At 42.9% G+C, this 22,010-nt stretch overlaps 1 protein-coding gene across 1 annotated transcript in view; it reads right to left on the bottom strand.

Annotated features, from left to right (window-relative positions):
- Positions 1 to 22,010, bottom strand: part of F2 (coagulation factor II, thrombin) — a 70,682-nt gene that overhangs the window by 33,226 nt on the left and 15,446 nt on the right. The window contains exons 3-6 of the mRNA XM_089686760.1: positions 15,979 to 16,003; positions 9,065 to 9,118; positions 6,073 to 6,178; positions 2,370 to 2,506 (exon numbers count right to left, since the gene is read on the bottom strand). Of these exons, the coding sequence (XP_089542886.1) occupies positions 2,370 to 2,506; positions 6,073 to 6,178; positions 9,065 to 9,118; positions 15,979 to 16,003 (322 nt within the window). The remainder of the gene's footprint in view (positions 1 to 2,369; positions 2,507 to 6,072; positions 6,179 to 9,064; positions 9,119 to 15,978; positions 16,004 to 22,010) is intronic.

Here is a 22,010-nt window from a genome sequence, read left to right as displayed (position 1 = left end):
AATAAGAAGAGTCGACTGCAGTATGCCAAAAGCCATGTGGACAAACCACAAAAGTTGTGGGATAGTGTTCTGTGGACTGATGAAACAAAATTAGAACTGTTTGGGCCCATGGATCAACGCTATGTTTGGAGGAGGAAGAACAAGGCCTATGATGAAAAGAACACCTTGCCTACTGTGAAGCATGGTGGAGGGTCAATCATGCTTTGGGGCTGTTTTGCTTCTGCAGGTACAGGGAAGCTTCAGCGTGTGCAAGGTACCATGAATTCTCTTCAGTACCAGGAGATATTGGATGGAAACGTGATGCAGTCCGTCACACACCTGAGGCTTGGGAGACGTTGGACCTTTCAACAGGACAATGATCCCAAGCATACCTCCAAGTCCACTAGAGCATGGTTGCAGAGGAAAGGCTGGAACATTTTGGAGTGGCCATCGCAGTCACCAGACTTAAATCCGATTGAGAACCTCTGGTGGGACTTAAAGAAAGCAGTTGCAGTGCGCAAGCCTAAGAATGTGACTGAACTGGAGGCCTTTGCCCATGAAGAATGGGCGAAGATACCCGTAGATCGCTGCAAGACACTTGTGTCAAGCTATGCTTCACGTTTAAAAGCTGTTATAACTGTAAAAGGATGCTGTACTAAGTACTAAGATTGAATGTCACTTGGGGGTTGAATAAAACTGATAATGCTGTGAGCACAGAAAAGACATTTGTGGTTATTTCATTATAACTGTTATGTTATATTTGTCTGACCTACAAGTGCCTCTTTAATGTAAATGTAAGCAAGATGACTGAATGATCAAAAGCAATGTCAAACTGGCCAAAACACTCAATTTCAGTGGGGGTTGAATAATTTTGGACACAACTGTACCTCTTCATTATTCAAGGTCTGGAGCTCTTTGGCTTTGACATTTCTGGGAGAAACTGATGTCTGTGTCCCCGTCACACACTGAGGTTTTAATCCTCCGGCTCCTATGTCTTGGAGTGACGTATATGTCGGAGGATGAAACCACAGTGCATTCTGAATGGACACAGGCATCTGATACCATAAGTGTTGAAAGCTAAAGAGTCTGATGGCTGCAGAGGTGAAAGGAGGCACAGACTGCCAGAGAGGCTCTTCTATTGTAGGGAGCTACCAAATGCATTTTTTCTTCTTTTAGGTAATTTTTTAAAAATATGTTATAAATTTTTCCAAGAAAAAAACCCCATAAAACGAAAAAATATAAAAAATATAATAAAGACTCTTAGACTTTGTGTGTTCCAAATTATCATGATACAATCATTTACATCTCAGCTTACAGGTGAGAGCAAGTACAGAGCCCCACTCCTGGGGACTTAGAGAGCAGTGCATGGATCACAACAGGAGTGGAGCCATACAATTTTAAAACATTTTGGGAAAAGCTGAGCAATAACAAATGTTCAACAATCAATCGGGGGATAATGAGGCAGCGAATGTCGACTCAGTAGAGGTCAACCATGAGGACCAAATTTTGTAAAAATTTTTCAGGCAACCCCTATGCTTGTATGTCAATTCTTACCTCCTCGAATTAGAATTGACTCCAAAGCAGCATTGCGATAAAGTTGGGGGTGAAATCTATTTCTGTAAAATCAATTTACAGGCTAAAAATAAGGCCCAAGCTCAAAGCATACTATATTCCAACAGAATTACTTCTTGTGGGATAGTTCCCATGACAGCTAATTTTGGATCTTGAGTAGAACATATGCCATTAAGTAATTGAAAAATGGAGGACCAGTAACAATGAAGTTTGTTGCATCTCCATAACATACGGATAAGAGTGCCAATGTCTGTGGTACATCTAGGACAAAAGGGAGAGGACAACGTTTCTCCCCAAGAATGTAATTTTTTGGGCGTATAATGTACTTTTTTATTATAATGAATATTTGAGTTTGTTTTTGTGAAAGTGACAAGGAAACGTCCGAAATTATTTCCAAAGCCTGGGTCCATTGGTCATCATCTATGGTGATATACATTTTTGTAGGCAAACACAGTCACTTTAAAGTGGAACTCCCAATACCGAAATACTCAAATTTTCCCCAACAGGGATATGCTATAGAAACCATAAAGAAAAAACTCAGAGGTTTGAAACTTTGCGCACTCTACCCAAAACTAGAAAAAAATACTTGCATTTTGGTGTGCTTTGCAGATTAATATATCTTTTTGAAAGTCTTTCTGGAAATGTAAAAATATACTTTCACAGTTATAATACATATCAGCTTTGTTAGTCATTGAGTGACTGCAATGTTCAATAAATTTATGTTTCTCCTTAGACTTGATGACACCAGCTAGCCACTAAAAACTGCCCCTGCATTTCGGGCCCTGGATGGAAGATGTGAAGGTGATGGCATCACTCACCACATACAGGCACAGCACACTCCTCTTTGGGCTTTTCAGGGTCTTTTGTGTAACACCATGGACCAAGCGTGTTACCATCTGGGTTTCGGCAATAGTTCCCTGTCAGGTTTTTGTCAGGATGAGTGTTTGGATTTACCCTGAGATAGAAAGGATGTTAAATATGTAATAGCACACAAGAAAATTAAATAATCTACAGGCAACCCATGAACCTCCTTGCTCTAAGATGTCTACATTCATGAATGTAATTTCCAGGCTTTAAAGAACTGGTAAGGTCATATTCCAGACTTAGTTTTATAGAAGGGGACCAGGATAAAGATGACATCTTAATATCGCCACAATAACCCATTGCTTTAAAAAAAAAAGATAGATGTGTTACAGAAGGGTATAGTGGTTGAGCCATCATGGGTCCAATTACATTCCCATTTGCAGCACTACTCCCTTAAGAGTTGCTGAAGATTTGGGTCTCCCTGTAGTCTGGCCCAGCCAGGCAACACACATTTTCCCATACTGGCATTCCAGAGACCGTAAACAGTCCTTGAGCTTGGTTTTTAAGTTATATTAGGGGTTGAGAGATGTATGGGATGCCAAAGGGAAGTGCAAACTGAGGAACACTTCCTGGCAACTATATACAAGTCCAAAGACAGAACTTTTATTCTTGGGGAGCTCTCCTGGTGTACCACCCCAGACCCAAGATAAATCCTCTTCTTTATCCAGCTGTCTGGAGGAATCCCTGAGCAAGGGGATCCAGTGTCTGCTACTTAAGTTCAAATAGTGCCGGGTAAAGAGCTAGTCAGGTTTCCCACCAGAATGCCCTTTCCCCTTAACTGACCCAGGGGGATGTAGGATTACTCACTCTTCCTCTCCTGGGTGCATGTTGGGTTGGTGGCTGCCTTCAGACCTTCTGCACAGGTGGTCCTCTCTCAGGGGTCTCCCAAGGTTGAGTGATCCTCTTTTCCAGCAACTCTTTCTGGAGGTAGGCACCTTCCCACTGAGCCCCCTGCCAGGCTCCTGCATCTCATCCTTCCTCACATCTTCCACCTGAACTCTCCTGCTGCTGAGCAGGCTCAAACATACGTAACGTCCCAACACCATGCCAAACCTCCTGCCTGGGGATTGGTCGGGATCCTTAAAGTATGCAGACCAGCTCCTTCTCACCCCCACCCACTGAGTTCTAGAGACTTCTCCAAATATAGGAACTGATCTGCAGAGCCTCTCAGCCCTGACCAGAGTTTGATCCTGCTATTTCCCCAGGCTGCTACTCAGCCCTTCTAACTAAAAAAATAATAAATAAAAAATTAACTACCTCCCCCTAACTAACTAGGAGGGTGATACACACTCTAAATCCCTTTTATTTGTAAATGTAGTTCGGCCATTGTATTAGCACTACCCACCTTCATGTCACTTCTGGCAGACTGAGCTCCTGTTGTGGTCTCTATATTTTGTAGACTATATTGCTGCCATTACTCATTTTTACCTGTGTATTGTCATGATTGTCCTTTTTAGCTACCCATGTATTGTAAAAAATGCCCCTTTGTTTCTCAAGAGACTATTCATTTTTTCCCTTGAAATACCATGATTACCTATGTATTTGCACAATTGCTTGTTTGTTGTCCACATGCTGTCACAACTGCCCATATGTTACCCATATTCTGTAATGATTGCCATTCCGCAGTATTTTCAAGATTGCTGGTGTGTTGTCCTTGTTTGTTGCCTATACAACATGGCAATCAGCATGACATTATCCATGTATTTTTATGATTACTAGGGAGTTTGCTGCATTTTGTCATATTTGAGGACCATACCCTTGTAATTTCGGGCCTGTCACCACCAAACCGCACCCCAACAGCGTTTTTGACCACATCCCCAGTTTGCAGTGGCTCCATTCACCCCTCTCTTAAAATCTCAGGCTGGTGGAGTTATAAAATATATAAATTGCCCAAAACTGTATACTAGCCAGCGGGCGGAACACGTCTTCCTTTTAGTTACACAAAGCCACAGGTTTTCATTGTGCCCCATTACAACTTTCTAGCTGCCGGCATCATCAGTTGATAAGGAGGATTTCAGCTGCCTAATTTGACCTTCCCTGTCCCTCTCCATCAGTGCTGGGGTCACATTAGCTCAGTGATGAAGAAAAACTGATGGAGAAGAGAAACACTGAAATACTACTCTGTACCAGTGTGCAAAAGTGTATTTGCTTTGGAAGAATAAATCACCTCTAAATGTTGGGTGTTCTACATGTGTGGATATTGCTTTGTTATATAAAACTACTGTATTAGAATAGTTTCTCCCATTTTAGAATGGGGTGCCTCAAGACTGTCCTTAATTTTAAAGGGTGCCTCAAGACTGTCCGTAATTTTAAAGCGTGCCTCAAGACTGTCCATAATTTTAAAGGGTGCCTCAAGACTGTCCGTAATTTTAAAGGGTGCCTCAAGACTATCCGTAATTTTAAAGGGTGCCTCAAGACTGTCCGTAATTTTAAAGGGTGCCTCAAGACTGTCCGTAATTTTAAAGGGTGCCTCAAGACTGTCCGTAATTTTAAAGGGTGCCTCAAGACTGTCCGTAATTTTAAAGGGTGCCTCAAGACTGTCCGTAATTTTAAAGGGTGCCTCAAGACTGTTCGTAATTTTAAAGGGTGCCTCAAGACTGTCCGTAATTTTAAAGCGTGCCTCAAGACTGTCCATAATTTTAAAGGGTGCCTCAAGACTGTCCGTAATTTTAAAGGGTGCCTCAAGACTGTCCATAATTTTAAAGGGTGCCTCAAGACTGTCCGTAATTTTAAAGGGTGCCTCAAGACTGTCCGTAATTTTAAAGGGTGCCTCAAGACTGTCCGTAATTTTAAAGGGTGCCTCAAGACTGTCCGTAATTTTAAAGGGTGCCTCAAGACTGTCCGTAATTTTAAAGGGTGCCTCAAGACTGTCCGTAATTTTAAAGGGTGCCTCAAGACTGTCCGTAATTTTAAAGGGTGCCTCAAGACTGTCCGTAATTTTAAAGGGTGCCTCAAGACTGTCCGTAATTTTAAAGGGTGCCTCAAGACTGTCCGTAATTTTAAAGGGTGCCTCAAGACTGTCCGTAATTTTAAAGGGTGCCTCAAGACTGTCCATAATTTTAAAGGGTGCCTCAAGACTGTCCGTAATTTTAAAGGGTGCCTCAAGACTGTTCCGTAATTTTAAAGGGTGCCTCAAGACTGTCCGTAATTTTAAAGGGTGCCTCAAGACTGTCCGTAATTTTAAAGGGTGCCTCAAGACTGTCCGTAATTTTAAAGGGTGCCTCAAGACTGTCCGTAATTTTAAAGCGTGCCTCAAGACTGTCCGTAACTTTAAAGGGTGCCTCAAGACTGTCCGTAATTTTAAAGGGTGCCTCAAGACTGTTCGTAATTTTAAAGGGTGCCTCAAGACTGTCCAGAATTTTAAAGGGTGCCTCAAGACTGTCCAGAATTTTAAAGGGTGCCTCCAGACTGTCCAGAATTGTAAAGGGTGCCTTGACTGAAATAAGGTTGGGAAACATTGGACTATACTGTATGTGATAAAGACTGGCTAGGCAGGAAGCACAGGAAAAGCAGGCAAAATATTTTTATGCAAAATAAAAAAAAGCGATTTGTTGATGCAGGTTTGTGCTTTATTTATGGGAATTGTGTGTTTTGATGACAGACCCGCTTTACATATTTAGATTAAAACAGCAAGTATGATGATCTATCTACACTCACTTTGTTATGTGCGGAAACCTGCTGCCCCAGTACTGACACTCTGTTCCAGATCTGGTGACACTGATGCTCCCTCTGTAATTCTGCCCGAGTCCGGATGCACAGTCACCTGTCAGAGAAGTAGATATAGGTAATCCAACCACAGCAACATTATGATCAGCACCCACCCAGGCAGGGCCACCAGACAATACCATAGTAAAAGCTAAAGATGGAAAACTACTTGTTTGGATTTGAATTTCCAAATTGGGATAACGCCTACTTTGTATTTGTTACATGTTCCCATTCACAAAGTGTAACTTAATAAAAAATTTGCAAACTGCTGCTTACCTTTTTACTTGCTTGTGGGTGGGGCTTAACACACCCTAATGGGGGCACTGGAAATTTCGCTCACTATTGCCAGAATATGCCGGCAGGGGCCAAAGTCCTGAGAAATCTGCATTAAGGCGGCACTTCAATTGAGAAACTGAAAAACGTTTTGGTACAATGAACTCCTTGAGCACAGCTCACTTCACAATGCTGTTACACATGTTCATCTGGACTAGACTTCCCTACATGGTACAGCATTTCTGAGGGGACACCGCACCGCCTGCACCCCGCTCCTGCAGCCCAGCTTTGATGTCACCTCACTCCCAGTGACATACTTATTTATTTATTTCAGGTACTTATATAGCGCCATCAATTTACGCAGCGCTTTACATATATATTGTACATTCACATCAATCCCTAACCCTCAAGGGGCGTACAATCTAAGGTCCCTAACTCACATTCATACATACACATACTAGGGCCAATTTAGACAGGAGCCAATTAACCTACCAGCATGTCTTTGGAGTGTGGAAGGAAACCGGAGTACCCGGAGGAAACCCATGCAGGCACAGGGAGAACATGCAAACCAGGCAGGTGGTGCCATGGTTGGGATTTGAACCAACGACCCTAGTACTGCCAGGCGGAAGTGCTAACCATTTAGCCACTGTGCTGCCCCATACTTAAGGCTTCCCATTAGTATTAAGTACTAACTTTCTGAGATTCTGTACTTCTGAGGAGCCTCCTTCGCATTCATCCCCGTGACATATGGCTTTAATACAGAGGGGCTCCAGAAACCCCCTCCCTAGCGACCCGTGCCCCGGATATGGGGCACTGGTCGCTAGGGAGGGGGTTTCACTTAGAAACCCCCTCGGTACCGGAGCACTCTCTCTTCCCTGCCAAGGTATACTATGTACCCGCCGGATGGCAGCTTTAGCACCCAACATTTCTCTGATTAGCCATGGCAATGACAACATAACTTCTTACTTTGCAGCATTCACCACTTATTAACCCTTGGCAGCAGGGGCGGACTGACTAATTGAGCACTCGGGCACTACCCGAGGGCCCAGGGTCAGTAGGGGGCCCCATGAGATGCCCCTGGTACCTTTCATTGGCTTTTTCATAGGCTTTTTTGGGTGTGGGCGAGTACACAGGGGCCCCATGATCTCCTATTGCCCAGAGGCCCTATGAGTTGTAAGTGCGCCCCTGCTTGGCAGTGTCCATCCCCGGTTGTAAACCCCGTTCTTTTGTATGCTGTACATGCACCCCTTCAGACCTGACACTTTTGGAACTTTGAAAATATTTGCCTGAACTTCTTGCCAATACAGAATGAATGTGACACAGTCTATCACAGATCCTTCCATTCACAGCTTCTAGTTCATACCACTCAGATAGGAAGAGTCCCTTCATTAAGGTCCATGAACCAACTTCCAGAACCCCATCAGGGAAACCCCGTGCTCAAGGGAGAACTACATTCTGCAGCATTACTTCCTGGACTGCGTTGTAAAGCCTAGTACACATGGGCCGAATATCAGGAGGTATCGGCCGGTTCAATAGAAACCGCCCGACATTTGGCCCATGCTGTTCAGCCGGTTTCTGTCGAAGGGGCATGACCAGAAAAAGTCTGCCGATTGGCTCTGACTAGTGTTCTGGCTGGTGGAGGGCCTAGTACACATGGGCCAAATGTCAGGAGGTATCAGCCGGTTCAATAGAAACCGCCCGACATTTGGCCCATGCTGTTCAGCCGGTTTCTGTCGAAAGGGCATGACCAGAAAAAGTCTGCCGATTGGCTCTGACCAGTGTTCTGGCTGGTGGAGGGCCTAGTACACATGGGCCGAATGTCAGGAGGTATCAGCCGGTTCAATAGAAACCGCCCGACATTTGGCCCATGCTGTTCAGCCGGTTTCTGTCGAAGGGGCATGACCAGAAAAAGTCTGCCGATTGGCTCTGACCAGTGTTCTGGCTGGTGGAGGGCCTAGTACACATGGGCCGAATGTCAGGAGGTATCAGCCGGTTCAATAGAAACCGCCCGACATTTGGCCCATGCTGTTCAGCCAGTTTCTGTCGCAGGGGCATGACCGGAAAAAGTCTGCCGATTGGCTCTGATTAGTGTTCTGGCTGGTGGGGGGGGCGCAAAATAGCTTGCAGTCTGCCCAAAGGCCAAACAAACACCTACCGTAAATAGTATTTTTCATTTTTTTTTTATATGCTTTGTAGTTGGGAACCCATAGCAAACATATAGTGGGAGTTTCACAAATTTGACTGCAAATGTAGAACTAGACTTTAGACCTCATACAAACTTGGTGATTAGCCCCAGTGTACGAGGCTTTCGTGTTTAGGTTCCGGCAGGTTGCAGAGGTGCACTGTCCAGCCCCGCTGCAAGCAGTCCGCGTTCCGAGCATTTGTCTCTGGGCGCTTACTGCCCTTTCGGCCCTCTAAGCTAAAACATCTGCATACTGGGACTGGATGTACTGTATACAGATCAGCAAAGGCTATGCACTCAGCAATTCAATTATAAAAACACTAAAGTATGGTGGCTATGGATAATGAGATAGGTGACCAGTATTGGATCTGGGACTAAACTGGTCCTCAGCAAGGTCATAGTTCTGTATGGGTCACTTAAAATTTTTTTGTTTTTTTTTTATTGCAAGCTTGCAGCTAATAGACATAAAATACTGACAGGGGGTCTTACCTTGCAGACAGGCAAGCAGTGTCTCCCTAGGTGGCTTATTCTCTGGATGACATGCTGCAGATAAGTAAATTACACATTTTAGACCAATTTTAAGTACATAGGAGACATAGACAGATGAGTAAAGTCTGTAGAAATTACTGAAGATGCCATAACCCAGTAAGTCAGCCCACCCAAGGGTGATATTGTTGTTGTGGGTTCAGCCTTGTTGCATGAATCAGCCCCTGGCCTTGTGTATTTATTTTATGGGTGTTCCTGCTCCTTCTGTTACATTTTCCATGGTATAAAATAGAATAGTGGAGACCCCTCATAATGGGCACTGCGGGGGTATAGACCCAGGACCTAGAAATTAGGCAAAACGTTGTTTTTTTTTCATTTCTGATAGGGTAAAGGAGGGTTGTACCACCTGTCAGTTTTATTTTGGCCATCTGTTCCCCATTGGGGAGATTTCCCTTCATTTCCTATCCCATAGCCAAAACAGGAAGTGAGAGGAAACCCATCCAAAGTGAGGTATCCCTGGCTCTCATCAGAACTAGTGTCCCCTTTCAAAGATTTACCCACAATTCCTGTTCTGGTCACAAAGCTAAATTTGGGATTTTCTTTTACTTTTGATGACAACGGTAAACGGCAAATAGAGAGGGTGATTCTCCCTAAAAGGGACAGGCAGCAATACAAATCTGACAGGTGTTCTGACCCATCTCCACTCTACAGACAGTTTTTGCTTTGTCCACCTGTATTTACTGCAACCTATACCATCCAAGTGAAAGATATAACACCAGCTTGTCAGAAAAAAAATTAAAACATTCAAAATCAGAATTGCCGAGTTGGAAAAAGGATCACCCCCTTGTGTCAGAATTTTGTTGAACCACCTTTTGATTTAATTCCAGTCTTTATGCTGGCCATAGATGGTTCGTTTATCGGCTGAATTTTCGGCCAAAAAACAAAAAATCGGGCGTTTTGTTGCCACCAATGCTGACGAAAATCGGCCGTTTTTTGTAAATTTTCCAGCATGACCAATAAAAAAAACGAGGAGGAACCGCGAAAATCGGCAGACGACATTGCCTCACTAACGGTGCGAATATCGGCCGATTATTCTTTTGGACGAAAATTCAGCCGATAAACAAACCATCTATAGCCTGCATTAGTCTGTTGGGATATGGCTCTACTAATTTTGCACATCTAGACTTTGCAATATTTGCTCACTCTTCTTTGCAGAACTGCTCAAGTTCAGTTCAATTTGATGGTGACTGTGGACTGCAGTCTTCAAGTCATTCCACAGATTTTCAATGGGGTTTAAGTCTGGGCTCTGACTAGGCCATGAAAGGACATTCACCTTTTTCTCTAACCACTCTGTACTCATCCAGTTTTCCTTCTATCCTAACAAGTGCTCCAGTCCCTGCTGCAGAGAAACCCCCCATAAAAGGATATTACTACCTCCATGCTTTATTGTAGGAATGGTGGAATTTGGATGATGAGATGTATTGGATTTCCACTAGACATATCGTTTAGTGTCAGGGCCAAATCATTCAATTTTAGTCTCATCTGATCATAACACCTTTTTCCATGTGGCCTCAGAATCTCCAAGGTGCGTTTTGACAAAGCTCATTGGTGACTGCATGTGGCCTTTCTTGAGGAGCTGCTTTTTCCTTGCAACCCTCCCATACAAGCCACATTGTTGGTGAATTTGAGATATTGTCATATGCACACAATAACCACTCTTTGTCATCAATTCCAGCAACTGCTTCAGAGTTGCTGTAGGACTCTTGGTAGCATCTCTGACCAGATTCCTCTTGGCTCTTTCATCCAGTTTGGAGTGACATCCTCATCCAGGGAGGGTCTGTGTTGTACCAAACACCTTCGACTTCTTAATATTAGATCTCACTGTGCTTCTAGGCATTAAAAAAAGGCATTGAGATTTTTTGTATCCATCTCCTGACTTGTGCCTGTCCACAACTTTATCCCAGAGACTTTTGAAAGTGCCTTGCCACCCATAGTTGATTGTTTGTTTCAGTTGCACTACCAGGGACTGAAATGCTCCAGGAAAGCTCTATTCATGCTAAGCTAATCAAAATGACAACAGCAGATCACAGTTAAAAGTCAAATGGCTTTGTGTGCCATTGACAAGGTGATTAGCTACATCTGATTGAGTTTACAAGTCATTTTTAGGAGGGAGGCAATCCTTTTTCCAACTCAATAATTCTATTTTTTATTTTTTAATATTGTTTTCTGACATGATGTTTTTTTTGCCTTCCTCTGGATCAACTGTGGGTCTAGGAATATAACTTTTTTTTTTCTCTATGGTTGAACTGGATGGACTTTTGTCTTTTTTCAGCCAGACTAACTATGTAACTATATGATGGTGTTGTATCTTTCACTTGGATGTTATAAGTAAATACAGCCTGATAAAACCAAAACCCACTGTAGACTCTGCAGGGCACTAGAGTGAAGACTGGTTCCAGTGGCCGGCACTTATCAAACCCCAGACCGGGGAGGATCGGAGGAATTTGGAGAGGCACTAAATGGACTGGATATCCACATCAGACTTTCTGTCTAGTAATCTGATCAGAAAACTACCGACCAGGGGCGGACTGACCATTTGGAAACTCGGACACTGCCTCGAGGGTTTGGGGTCAGTTAAGGGCCCGATGAGATGCCCCTGGTACCTTTTTCATAGGCTTTTTTGAGTTTGGGCAAGGACACAGGGGCCCCATGATCCCCTATTGCCCGGGGGCCCCATGAGTTGTCAGTCTGCCCCTGCTACCGACTGATAATCTGTAACCCTGTTTTTCACAAAATTGCAGGGTACACTAGGGAAGGAAATGAAGAAAAGTCCAACAGTGAGGGAAAATCTCATTTTTTCCATTTGTCACCTAAACAAGTCTGCATTCTACATTTAACAAAAAGTTCCACCTAAAATGTTAGTTCACCTTTACAGAAAAAGTTAAAAGGTGAACTGACACAGGTCACCCTCCCCACCCCCAGGTCCCCACAATGTACTTACCTCCAGGCTTGCCAAGCTGGCAGCACCCCAGCAGTCACTCCAGCAGTCTGGGGATCTGAAATATCAGCTCTTCTCCCTCTTCTCCATGCAATGCTTCCCACACGGATCTGACCTATTCTGACTGGTAAGCACCATCACATTGGCAGTGCTGACCAATCAGAATCCATTTGGTCCATTCTGGATGCTCTGACAGAGAAGAGGAAGAAGAGCAGGACTTTTAAATCCTCAGACTGCTGCAGTGGCTGCAGGGGTGCTGACAGCTCAGCAACCCCGGAGGTTGGGGACCAAGGGTGGGAGTGGGGGGTGGATGGTGTAGAGGGTGTCTGGTGTTAGTTTAACTTTTGATTTTGTTCTGTAAAAGGTGAATTAACCCTTTAAGGCTATATTTGCAACAAGGCACTAAGTCACCATTGATATCACTTCAATGTCTAAGACACTTTCTACTACATATTTAATGCACACAGTTCCAAAAGTATCATTTGTTATTCTGTTAATTTTCCTATGTTAACGTAATGTTTTTAGCCTCTAAGTTTGCATGTCAAGTCTTCTACCATCTAGAGGACGTCTGTTGATGACGAAACGTGTCGGGAGGAGCCTTCCTCTGACGTTATCATGCTGTTGGCCATCTTGGATATGGTTCATGTGAATGCTTTTAATCGTTCTACAGCTTGTAAGTAGGATCCTATTTGTGCATATAAAGACTTTTTTTGATACATATTGCACTATGAGAGGCATGTTTTTTCTTTCATGACCTTGTCTGGCACTACACTTTGAGTTTAAATTCGAGTTGGAGTCCAGGAAGTTCCATGTTTTGGGGAGTGATACGGGAAGCCTGCCAGTGCTCTACATTATAAAGCTGGTTGGGACCCCCCTGTAATTAAGGGGTCTCCATTCCTGGTAAGCCTCCATTTGTTACTTTGGTGGTGGTGTGCACTCTGATGACCAATTGAAGCAAGTTTATTTACATTTGCACTTACAGCATTGTCTACAATAATACCATCGATTGTGGAATTTTCTTCTCGTACTTATGGACTATGGTTTATGTCTATATGGACTTATTGTTTTTTTTGTTTTTTTTAATTTTTGTACTAACCTTTATGTATTTTTTGCACACTGAGATTTGACCTATCCTCATTCTCGATCACTCTTCAGGGGTGTGAGGATCTTCATAGCGCTCATAGATAATGCATGATATTTTAGGTTAATTTGACCAAATATCACAGTTCCTTGCACGTATTTATGATTGCTATACTCGCTCAGTTTATTCAATCAATTTTTTTCAAATTTTGATCGCCCTTTAGAGCGGTGAGTGTCTTCATAGGGTATACATATGCACTTATTACAGTGTTTTATTTTAAAATTTTGATCATTTTTCAGTGGTGTGAAGGTCTCCATAGTGCTCATAAAGTTTTAAGGGTTCACCTAGCGTAGTATGCATTTGAATTGACTTCTACCATCTTTCCCATGGATCTGATAACAATTAGCTTCTTCAACCATGTGAGTCAAACAATTAACACTTGTCTCAGGCTCAATGACATCATGGTGACCAGACTAAGTAGGTAAATTAAAACAGGATGGATTTACAAACTTTCACACCTCCTGTCATGTGTTTTGGATGCTCAACATCTGCCTTGACACATTTCAGACAGCATGGTGATTGCATTAAAGCTCAGATCTGGGAAACTGTCAAATGATCGCTTTCAGTATACCTGCATCCGCACTGCAAGGGTTAATTGCTTGTTTTTCTAAGGGAGAGGAGAAACACTTTTACTTTACCTAATCCTCTGCTCCCCTGGCAGATGGCTCTTCCCCCACACTCCATTAGTGGACTGTCCCTCAGCATCAACACATGCAATACAGGGGTATGTACTCTGCATTGGCCTTGATGACATCAGGACCTTAAACCAGGGGTCTCTAAAGTCCAGCTTGCGGGCCACATCCAGCCTGCTGGTACATTTTCTCCAGCCTGCAGCTCACTCGGGCTGACCTCAGATTCACTGCACTGCCAGTATAGGCTTGCTTAACACAGCAGCTGCTAGCAGTATTCACAGCAAGTCCGGGCAAAGCAGCCTCTCCCCCCTCCGCACTGCGCCACGGTGAGGAGTTGGTTGCTAGAACTGCCAGCATCCTAGCAACAAATGACGTCATCAGTGCAGCACATCCAGGCCCCCACCCCACTGTTTATATCAATGTCCCTCCACATACAGTGTGCTTGTGTAGCAGCAGGGTAGAAGCTGGGAGAAGCAGGGGACCTGTACAGTGCTGTTACCAAGGGACACTGTGCAATAGTAAAAGACAGTATTATAAGGGGCAAATGTGTGCCAGACATACAGTAAATGTACTGAGAGACTGATGGGGACACTGATGTGGGGGAGACTCTGATGGGGACAGAGGTGTGCAAAAAGGTTCTGATGGGGACAGAGATGTACAAAAAGGTTCTGATGGGGACAGAGATGTGCAGAAAAGCTCTGATGGGGACACAGATGTGCAGAAAGGCTTTGATTGAGACACAGATGTGCAGAAAGGCTTTGATGGGGACACAGATGTGCAGAAAGGCTCTGATGGGGACAGAGATGTGCAAAAAGGTTCTGATGGGGACACAGATGTGCAAAAAGGTTCTGATGGGGACACAGATGTGCAAAAAGGTTCTGATGGGGACACAGATGTGCAGAAATGCTCTGATGGGGACACAGATGTGCAGAAAGGCTTTGCTGAGGAAACATATGTGCAGAAAGGCTCTGATGGGGACAGGGAAAGTGCAAAAAGGTTCTGATGGGGATACAGGTGTGCAGAAAGGTTCTGATGGGGACACAGATGTGCAAAAAGGCTCTGATAGGGACACAGATGTGCATAAAAGCTCTGATGGGGACACATACTGTATGTGCAGAAAGGCTTTGATGGGGACACAACTGTGCAGAAAGGCTCTGATGGCGACACAGATGTGCAAAAAGGTCCTGAAGGGGACACAGATGTGAAGAAAAGCTCTGATGGGGATGCAGATGTACAGAAAGGCTCCAATGGGGACACAGATGTGCAAAAAGGTTCTGATGGGGACATAGATGTGCAAAAAGGTTCTGATGGGGACATAGATGTGCAAAAAGGTTCTGATGGGGACATAGATGTGCAAAAAAGCTCTGATGGGGACGCAGATGTGCAGAACGGCTCCGATGGGGACACAGATGTGCAGAAAGGCTCCAATGGGGACACATGTGCAGAATGGCTTTGATTGGAACATAGATGTGTGGGGAGGCTCTGATGAGGACACAGATGTGCACAAAGGTTCTGATGGGGACACAGATGTGCAGAAAGACTATGATGGAGACACAGGTGTGTTGAAAGACTCTGATAGGGACGCAGAGGAGCAAGGAGACTCTGATAGTGATGCAGATGTGAGAGAGATTCTGATGGACACAGAGATGTGCAAGAAGGATACAGGTGTACCATCCAGTCCCACTGCCAGCAGCCTGTCAAATTTGATTCTTTTCTGCTGTTGTGGATTAACGTGTGTAAAATATATACAATGTGGCTCTCAAATTGCAAAGTTTGGAGACTCCTGCCTTAGACCATTAGAGCATGGGGGAGAAGATGCTGCAGGGACCAGTCTACAGTGTGGAGGAGCAGAGGATCAGCAAATCTTCTATTGCTACTCTCATCCTAAATGAGCAATTAATCCTTGCAGTGCAGGCTCAACCCCACTGCCAGGGATGATTTTTTTTTTTTTCGTTGCCTGGAGTTGGGCTTTAAAGTGAGCAGTATGGCTACAAATGAGAAAGAAAGTCACTTGGTTGAGTGGTGAAACACTATTGGGTATACATTGGTCCATACAAACCAATGGTGACCTTGGTCCTCTATGATGAAATCAGCAAATGAACAAACTCAAGCAGACTGACTAATTGTATTGTATAATTGTACTCACACTGATACTGTTGCCAGAATACTTTCTGTAAAACAAAACAAAAAATACAGTTACAAAGACACAGACTTAGAACTCTGATGGTACATCATGTACTTGTATCTGTTGTCAGCACGCTGGACACACAAATATTGGATACCGGCACATAAAGAATGACCACAGTATTCAGGACTGCACTGAAGAACTATTGTTTTATTTATTACAGGTATTCATAAAGGGCCGACAAATTACTCAGTTCACTCACATCAGTCCCTGCCCTCGAGGAGCTTAAAATCTAACATCCCTACCTCACATGCACATACTAACATCAATTTACCTCTCAGCCTGTCTTTTGAGGCCAGGAGAACATCAGAGTAACAGGGAGAACATGCAAACTCCAAGCAGTCTTGGTTGGAATTCAAACCAAGGATTCCAGAGCTGCAAGGCATAAGTGCTAACCACTGAGCCACTGCTCTGCCAATTATCACATAGACCATAACTGGCTGCTTTGGGAATGACACTTTCCTGTTCCTCTAGTTTTCAGACTTCAAGCACAAAGGTTTTTATTCAAAGAAGTTAACCACTTGCTCTCCTGAAGATTTATCCCTCTTCCTGACCAGGCCATTTTTTGCTATTCGGCTCTGCGCTTTTTCAACTGTTAATTGCGCTGTCATGCAATGCTGTACTCTAAAATTACTACGAAATGTATGTCCTTTTTTCACACAAATAGAGCTTTCTTTTGGTGGTATTTGATCACCACTGGGTTTTTTATTATTTGTGATGTGAACGAAAAAATACCAAAAATTTTGAAAAAAAAAAAAAAAGATATGCTACTCTCGGTTACAAATAATTTCCAATAAGCTCAAAGTTAGTTATAAATGTAGGTTAAAATGTATTCTGCTACATGTCTTTGGTACAAAAAAATCGCAATATGTGTATATCAATTGTTTTGTGCGAAATTTATAGTGTCTACAGTGTATACAAACTATGGTATATATACTGGAATTCACACAGGTTTTACTTTCTGACTGCCTATCACATTTCTTGAGGTGCGAAAATGCCAGGGCAGTACAAAGGCCCCCCCCCCCCAAATGGAAAGTAGACACCCCAAAGAATTTGCTGAGAGGCATGTTGAGTCCATGGAAGATTTTATTTTTCTTGCCACAAATTTTGGAAAAACTACAATTTTTTATTTTTTTTTACACAAAGTTGTGACTTAAATTATATACTACTCACCTATGCCATGGCCATATGTGGAATAACACCCCAAATCACATTCTTCTACTTCTCCCGAGTATGGGGATACCACATGTGAGAGACTTTTTGGCAGCCTATCCACATACAGGCCCCCAAAATCCAATGACCACCTCCAGGCTTTCAAAGGGCATATTTCCTCATATCCCTTCCTCACTACCTGTCAGTTTCGGAGGCCCTAAAATACCAGGATAGAACAAACATCCCCCAATGACCCCTTTATGGAAAGTAGACAATCCAAGGAATTTGATAAAAGGTATGGTGAGTATTTTGCAGATATCAGGTTTTGAAAAAGAAAACAGAAAATAAAAAATACATTTTTGTTTTCTTTCTTCATTTTCCAAAATCTTGTGGCAACAAATTAGAAGCTTCTGCCACACATCACCCTCTCTTGTAACCACTTTAAGAACAAGCCTTTTCTGACACTTTTTGTTTACATATAAAACCATTTTTTTGTGCTAGAAAATACTTTGAACCCCCAGACATATATTTTTTTAAAGCAATGGTCCTAGAGAATACAATGGTGGGTGCTGCAATTTTTTATGTCACACAGTATTTGCGAGTCGATTTTTAAAACGCTAATTTTGTTGAAAAAACACACTTTTTTGAATCTTAATGCACACAAACACAATATATTGCCCAATTGTTTGATTAAATATAAAATATGATGTTACACAGAATAAATATACAGTCAGGTCCATAAATATTGGGACATCAACACAATTCTAACATTTTTGGCTCTATACACCGCCACAATGGATTTGAAATGAAACGAACAAGATGTGCTTTAACTACAGACTGTCAGCTTTAATTTGAGGGTATTTACATCCAAATCAGGTGAACTGTGTAGGAATTACAACAGTTTGCATATGTGCCTCCCACTTGTTAAGGGACCAAAAGTAATGGGACAGAATAATAATCATAAATCAAACTTTCACTTTTTAATACTTGGTTGCAAATCCTTTGCAGTCAATTACAGCCTGAAGTCTGGAACGCATAGACATCACCAGACGCTGGGTTTCATCCCTGGTGATGCTCTGCCAGGCCTCTACTGCAACTGTCTTCAGTTCCTGCTTGTTCTTGGGGCATTTTCCCTTCAGTTTTGTCTTCAGCAAGTGAAATGCATGCTCAATCGGATTCAGGTCAGGTGATTGACTTGGCCATTGCATAACATTCCACTTCTTTCCCTTAAAAAACTCTTTGGTTGCTTTTGCAGTATGCTTTGGGTCATTGTCCATCTGCACTGTGAAGCGGCGTCCAAAGAGTTCTGAAGCATTTGGCTGAATATGAGCAGATAATATTGCCCGAAACACTTCAGAATTCATCCTGCTGCTTTTGTCAGCAGTCACATCATCAATAAATACAAGAGAACCAGTTCCATTGGCAGCCATACATGCCCACACCATGACACTACCACCACCATGCTTCACTGATGAGGTGTTATGCTTAGGATCATGAGCAGTTCCTTTCCTTCTCCATACTCTTCTCTTCCCATCACTCTGGTACAAGTTGATCTTGGTCTCATCTGTCCATAGGATGTTGTTCCAGAACTGTGAAGGATTATTTAGATGTCGTTTGGCAAACTCTAATCTGGCCTTCCTGTTTTTGAGGCTCCCCAATGGTTTACATCTTGTGGTGAACCCTCTGTATTCACTCTGGTGAAGTCTTCTCTTGATTGTTGACTTTGACACACATACACCTACCTCCTGGAGAGTGTTCTTGATCTGGCCAACTGTTGTGAAGGGTGTTTTCTTCACCAGGGAAAGATTTCTTCGGTCATCCACCACAGTTGTTTTCCCTGGTCTTCCGGGTCTTTTGGTGTTGCTGAGCTCACCGGTGCGTTCCTTCTTTTTAAGAATGTTCCAAACAGTTGTTTTGGCCACGCCTAATGTTTTTGCTATCTCTCTGATGGATTTGTTTTGTTTTTTTCAGCCTAATGATGGCTTGCTTCACTGATAGTGACAGCTCTTTGGATCTCATCTTGAGAGTTGGCAGCATCAGATTCCAAATGCAAATAGCACACTTGAAATGAACTCTGGACCTTTTATCTGCTCATTATAATTGGGATAATGAGGGAATAACACACACCTGGCCATGGAACAACTGAGAAGCCAATTGTCCCATTACTTTTGGTCCCTTAACAAGTGGGAAGCACATATGCAAACTGTTGTAATTCCTACACCGTTCACCTGATTTGGATGTAAATACCCTCAAATTAAAGCTGACAGTCTGCAGTTAAAGCACATCTTGTGCGTTTCATTTCAAATCCATTGTGGTGGTGTATAGAGCCAAAAATGTTAGAATTGTGTCGATGTCCCAATATTTATGGACCTGACTGTATACCAAACATGACATGCTTTAAAATTGAACATGCGCCTGCAAAATGACAAAGCGACAAACTACGTAAATTGTTAATATCAATAGGCGACAATTTAAAAGCCTTTACAGGTCACCAGTTTTTATTTACACAGGAGGTCTAGTGCTAGAATTACTCCCCTTGATCTGATGTTCACGGTGATACCTCACATGTAAGATGTAATCTCTGTTTACATACCAACACGGGACCAACGCTTGCGTTCACCTTTGCACATGAGCACGGAAAGGGGGGCGGGGCTGGGGTGATTATTTTTTTAATTTTGATTTTTTTTTTTTATTATCTTTCTTTTTTACACTGTTCCTTTTCTTTTATTTTTTTATCACCTTTATTGTTATCACAGGGAATGCATATATCCCCTGTGACAGCAATAGGCAATGACAGGTATTCTTTTTTGATAAATCTGGGGTCTATTAGACTCTAGATCTCTCCTCTGCCCTTAAAGCATCTGATCACAGAATTGGTGCAACAGCACAGAATACGCCTTCTGGAGTGGCCCAGTCAGAGTCCTGACCTCAACCCGATTGAAATGCTGTGGCATGACCTTAAGAGAGCGATTCACACCAGACATCCCAAGAATATTGGTACACTGAAACAGTTTTGTGAAGAGGAGTGGTCCAAAATGACTCCAGATCGTTGTGCAGGTCTGATCTGCAACTACAGGAAATGTTTGGTTGAGGTTATTGCTGCCAAAGGAGGGTCAACCAGTTATTAAGTCCAAAAGGTTCACTTACTTTTTCCTCCTTGCACTGTGAATGTTTACATGTTATGTGCAATTAAACCATGGCAACATCTAATGTTTGTGTAGTATTATGTTCAGCAGACTGTGTTCTTCTATTGTTGTGACTTAGATGACGTTCAGAGCACATTTTATGCCCAATTCATGCAAAACTCCACGTAATCCCAAGGGGTTCACATACTTTTTCTTGCAACTGTATGCCTGTAGCTGCTGCCCGTCCACAGTACATTGCGGGTGGGCGGGCAGATGGTGGTTAATCAGAAAGGAGTTATAATTTACTATATATACTTGTATACAGTGATGTATAGTCCTTAGCTCATCAAAATGAACTTTATTCAGTTTAGATAGAGTGGGAATGGATAGAGCCTCTGTCAGGTTTTTTTTTTTTAGTGTTGCATGGGAGTCTTCACCCACTCTATGGGGTTTATTTACTAAAGCTGGAGAGTGCAAAATCAGACTCACTTCTGCATAGAAACCAATCAGCTTCCAGGTTTCATTGCCAAAGCTTCATTGAACAAGCTGAGGTTAGAAGCTGATTGGTTTCTATGCAGAAGGGAGTCTGATTTTGGACTCTCCAGCTTTAGTAAATAAACCCCTATTTGTCCTGGTGACTATTGTCATCAAGGCAGAATCCAAAATGTTGTCTCTGAAACAGGATTACAGGGCAAATCTTCCAATGGAAAAACCTGTTCCAGTGGCAGTTCTCAAAAGAGTGATTTTCCTTACTTTAGAGAGATTTCTTCTAACTTTTTGTTGTGTCTCCAAAACTAGAGTTTAACGGAATTCTGGACAAAATTGTTCATACAGCAATAAAAATAGACAGGAGTTTTAATTATTTCCTACTCTATTTAACTTGAAATGACTGTAAACCTATTGTTTTATTTATGTAAATAATAAACCTTTCATACTTGCCTGTTCTGCAAAATGGTTTTCTACAGAGCATCCCCTATCCTCCTCTACGGGTGCTCCTGGCTCCTCCTCTTCGGCGAGTGCCCTCATTGGAAGCCAGTTCCTATAGGGGCACTCTTGTAGGCCTGCTCCCAAGACCTGCTGCCTGCGTCCATAGAGACAGACAGCGGAGCTCAGCCCCACTCACCACTCCCTTGTCAGAGGATATGATTGACAGCAGCCAACGGCTCCTGCTTCTATCAATCTGTCTGTGAGGAGGGAGAGACAAGAGAATGCTGCTGCTCTCATGTACAGCGGTGGATTGAGATCAAGCACAGGAAAGGATATGGGGGGCTGGGGGGGACCTGCAGAACAGAAGAGTTTTTAGCTTAATGCAGAGAGTGCATTAAGGTAAAAATCCTTAAGATTTTAGAACCACTTTAAAGAGTTTTGACTAGAGAACTGCTTTATCCTCCATGGGACAACTGAAGGCTTGTGTTGCACTAAAGCCATTTTCTAAAGTAAGGTGTGATGAGACAGATCCTGTAGGTGCTGTGCCAGAACTGATTTAGTACCTGATTAGGTAAAAGACCCTTTTTTTTAAATCTCCAGGCTGCCTCCGCAGAAGCGATTTCAGTTAAGGGCCAGACTTCACGTAGCTCTGAGCTGTCCTATGGAAGACGATTATTTATTTATTTCAGGTACTTCTATAGCGCTTTACATACATACTGTATATTGTACATTCACATCAGTCCCTAACCCTCAAGGGGTGTACAATCTAAGGTCCCTAACTCACATTCA

The sequence above is a fragment of the Staurois parvus genome, unplaced genomic scaffold (genome assembly GCF_062004578.1).
Source record: "Staurois parvus isolate SC_StPar_1 unplaced genomic scaffold, SC_StPar_1.0 ptg000410l, whole genome shotgun sequence".
Classification (NCBI taxonomy): domain Eukaryota; kingdom Metazoa; phylum Chordata; class Amphibia; order Anura; family Ranidae; genus Staurois; species Staurois parvus.
Note: the sequence above shows the minus strand (reverse complement) of the source record. Positions and strands in the feature narration are given on the sequence as shown.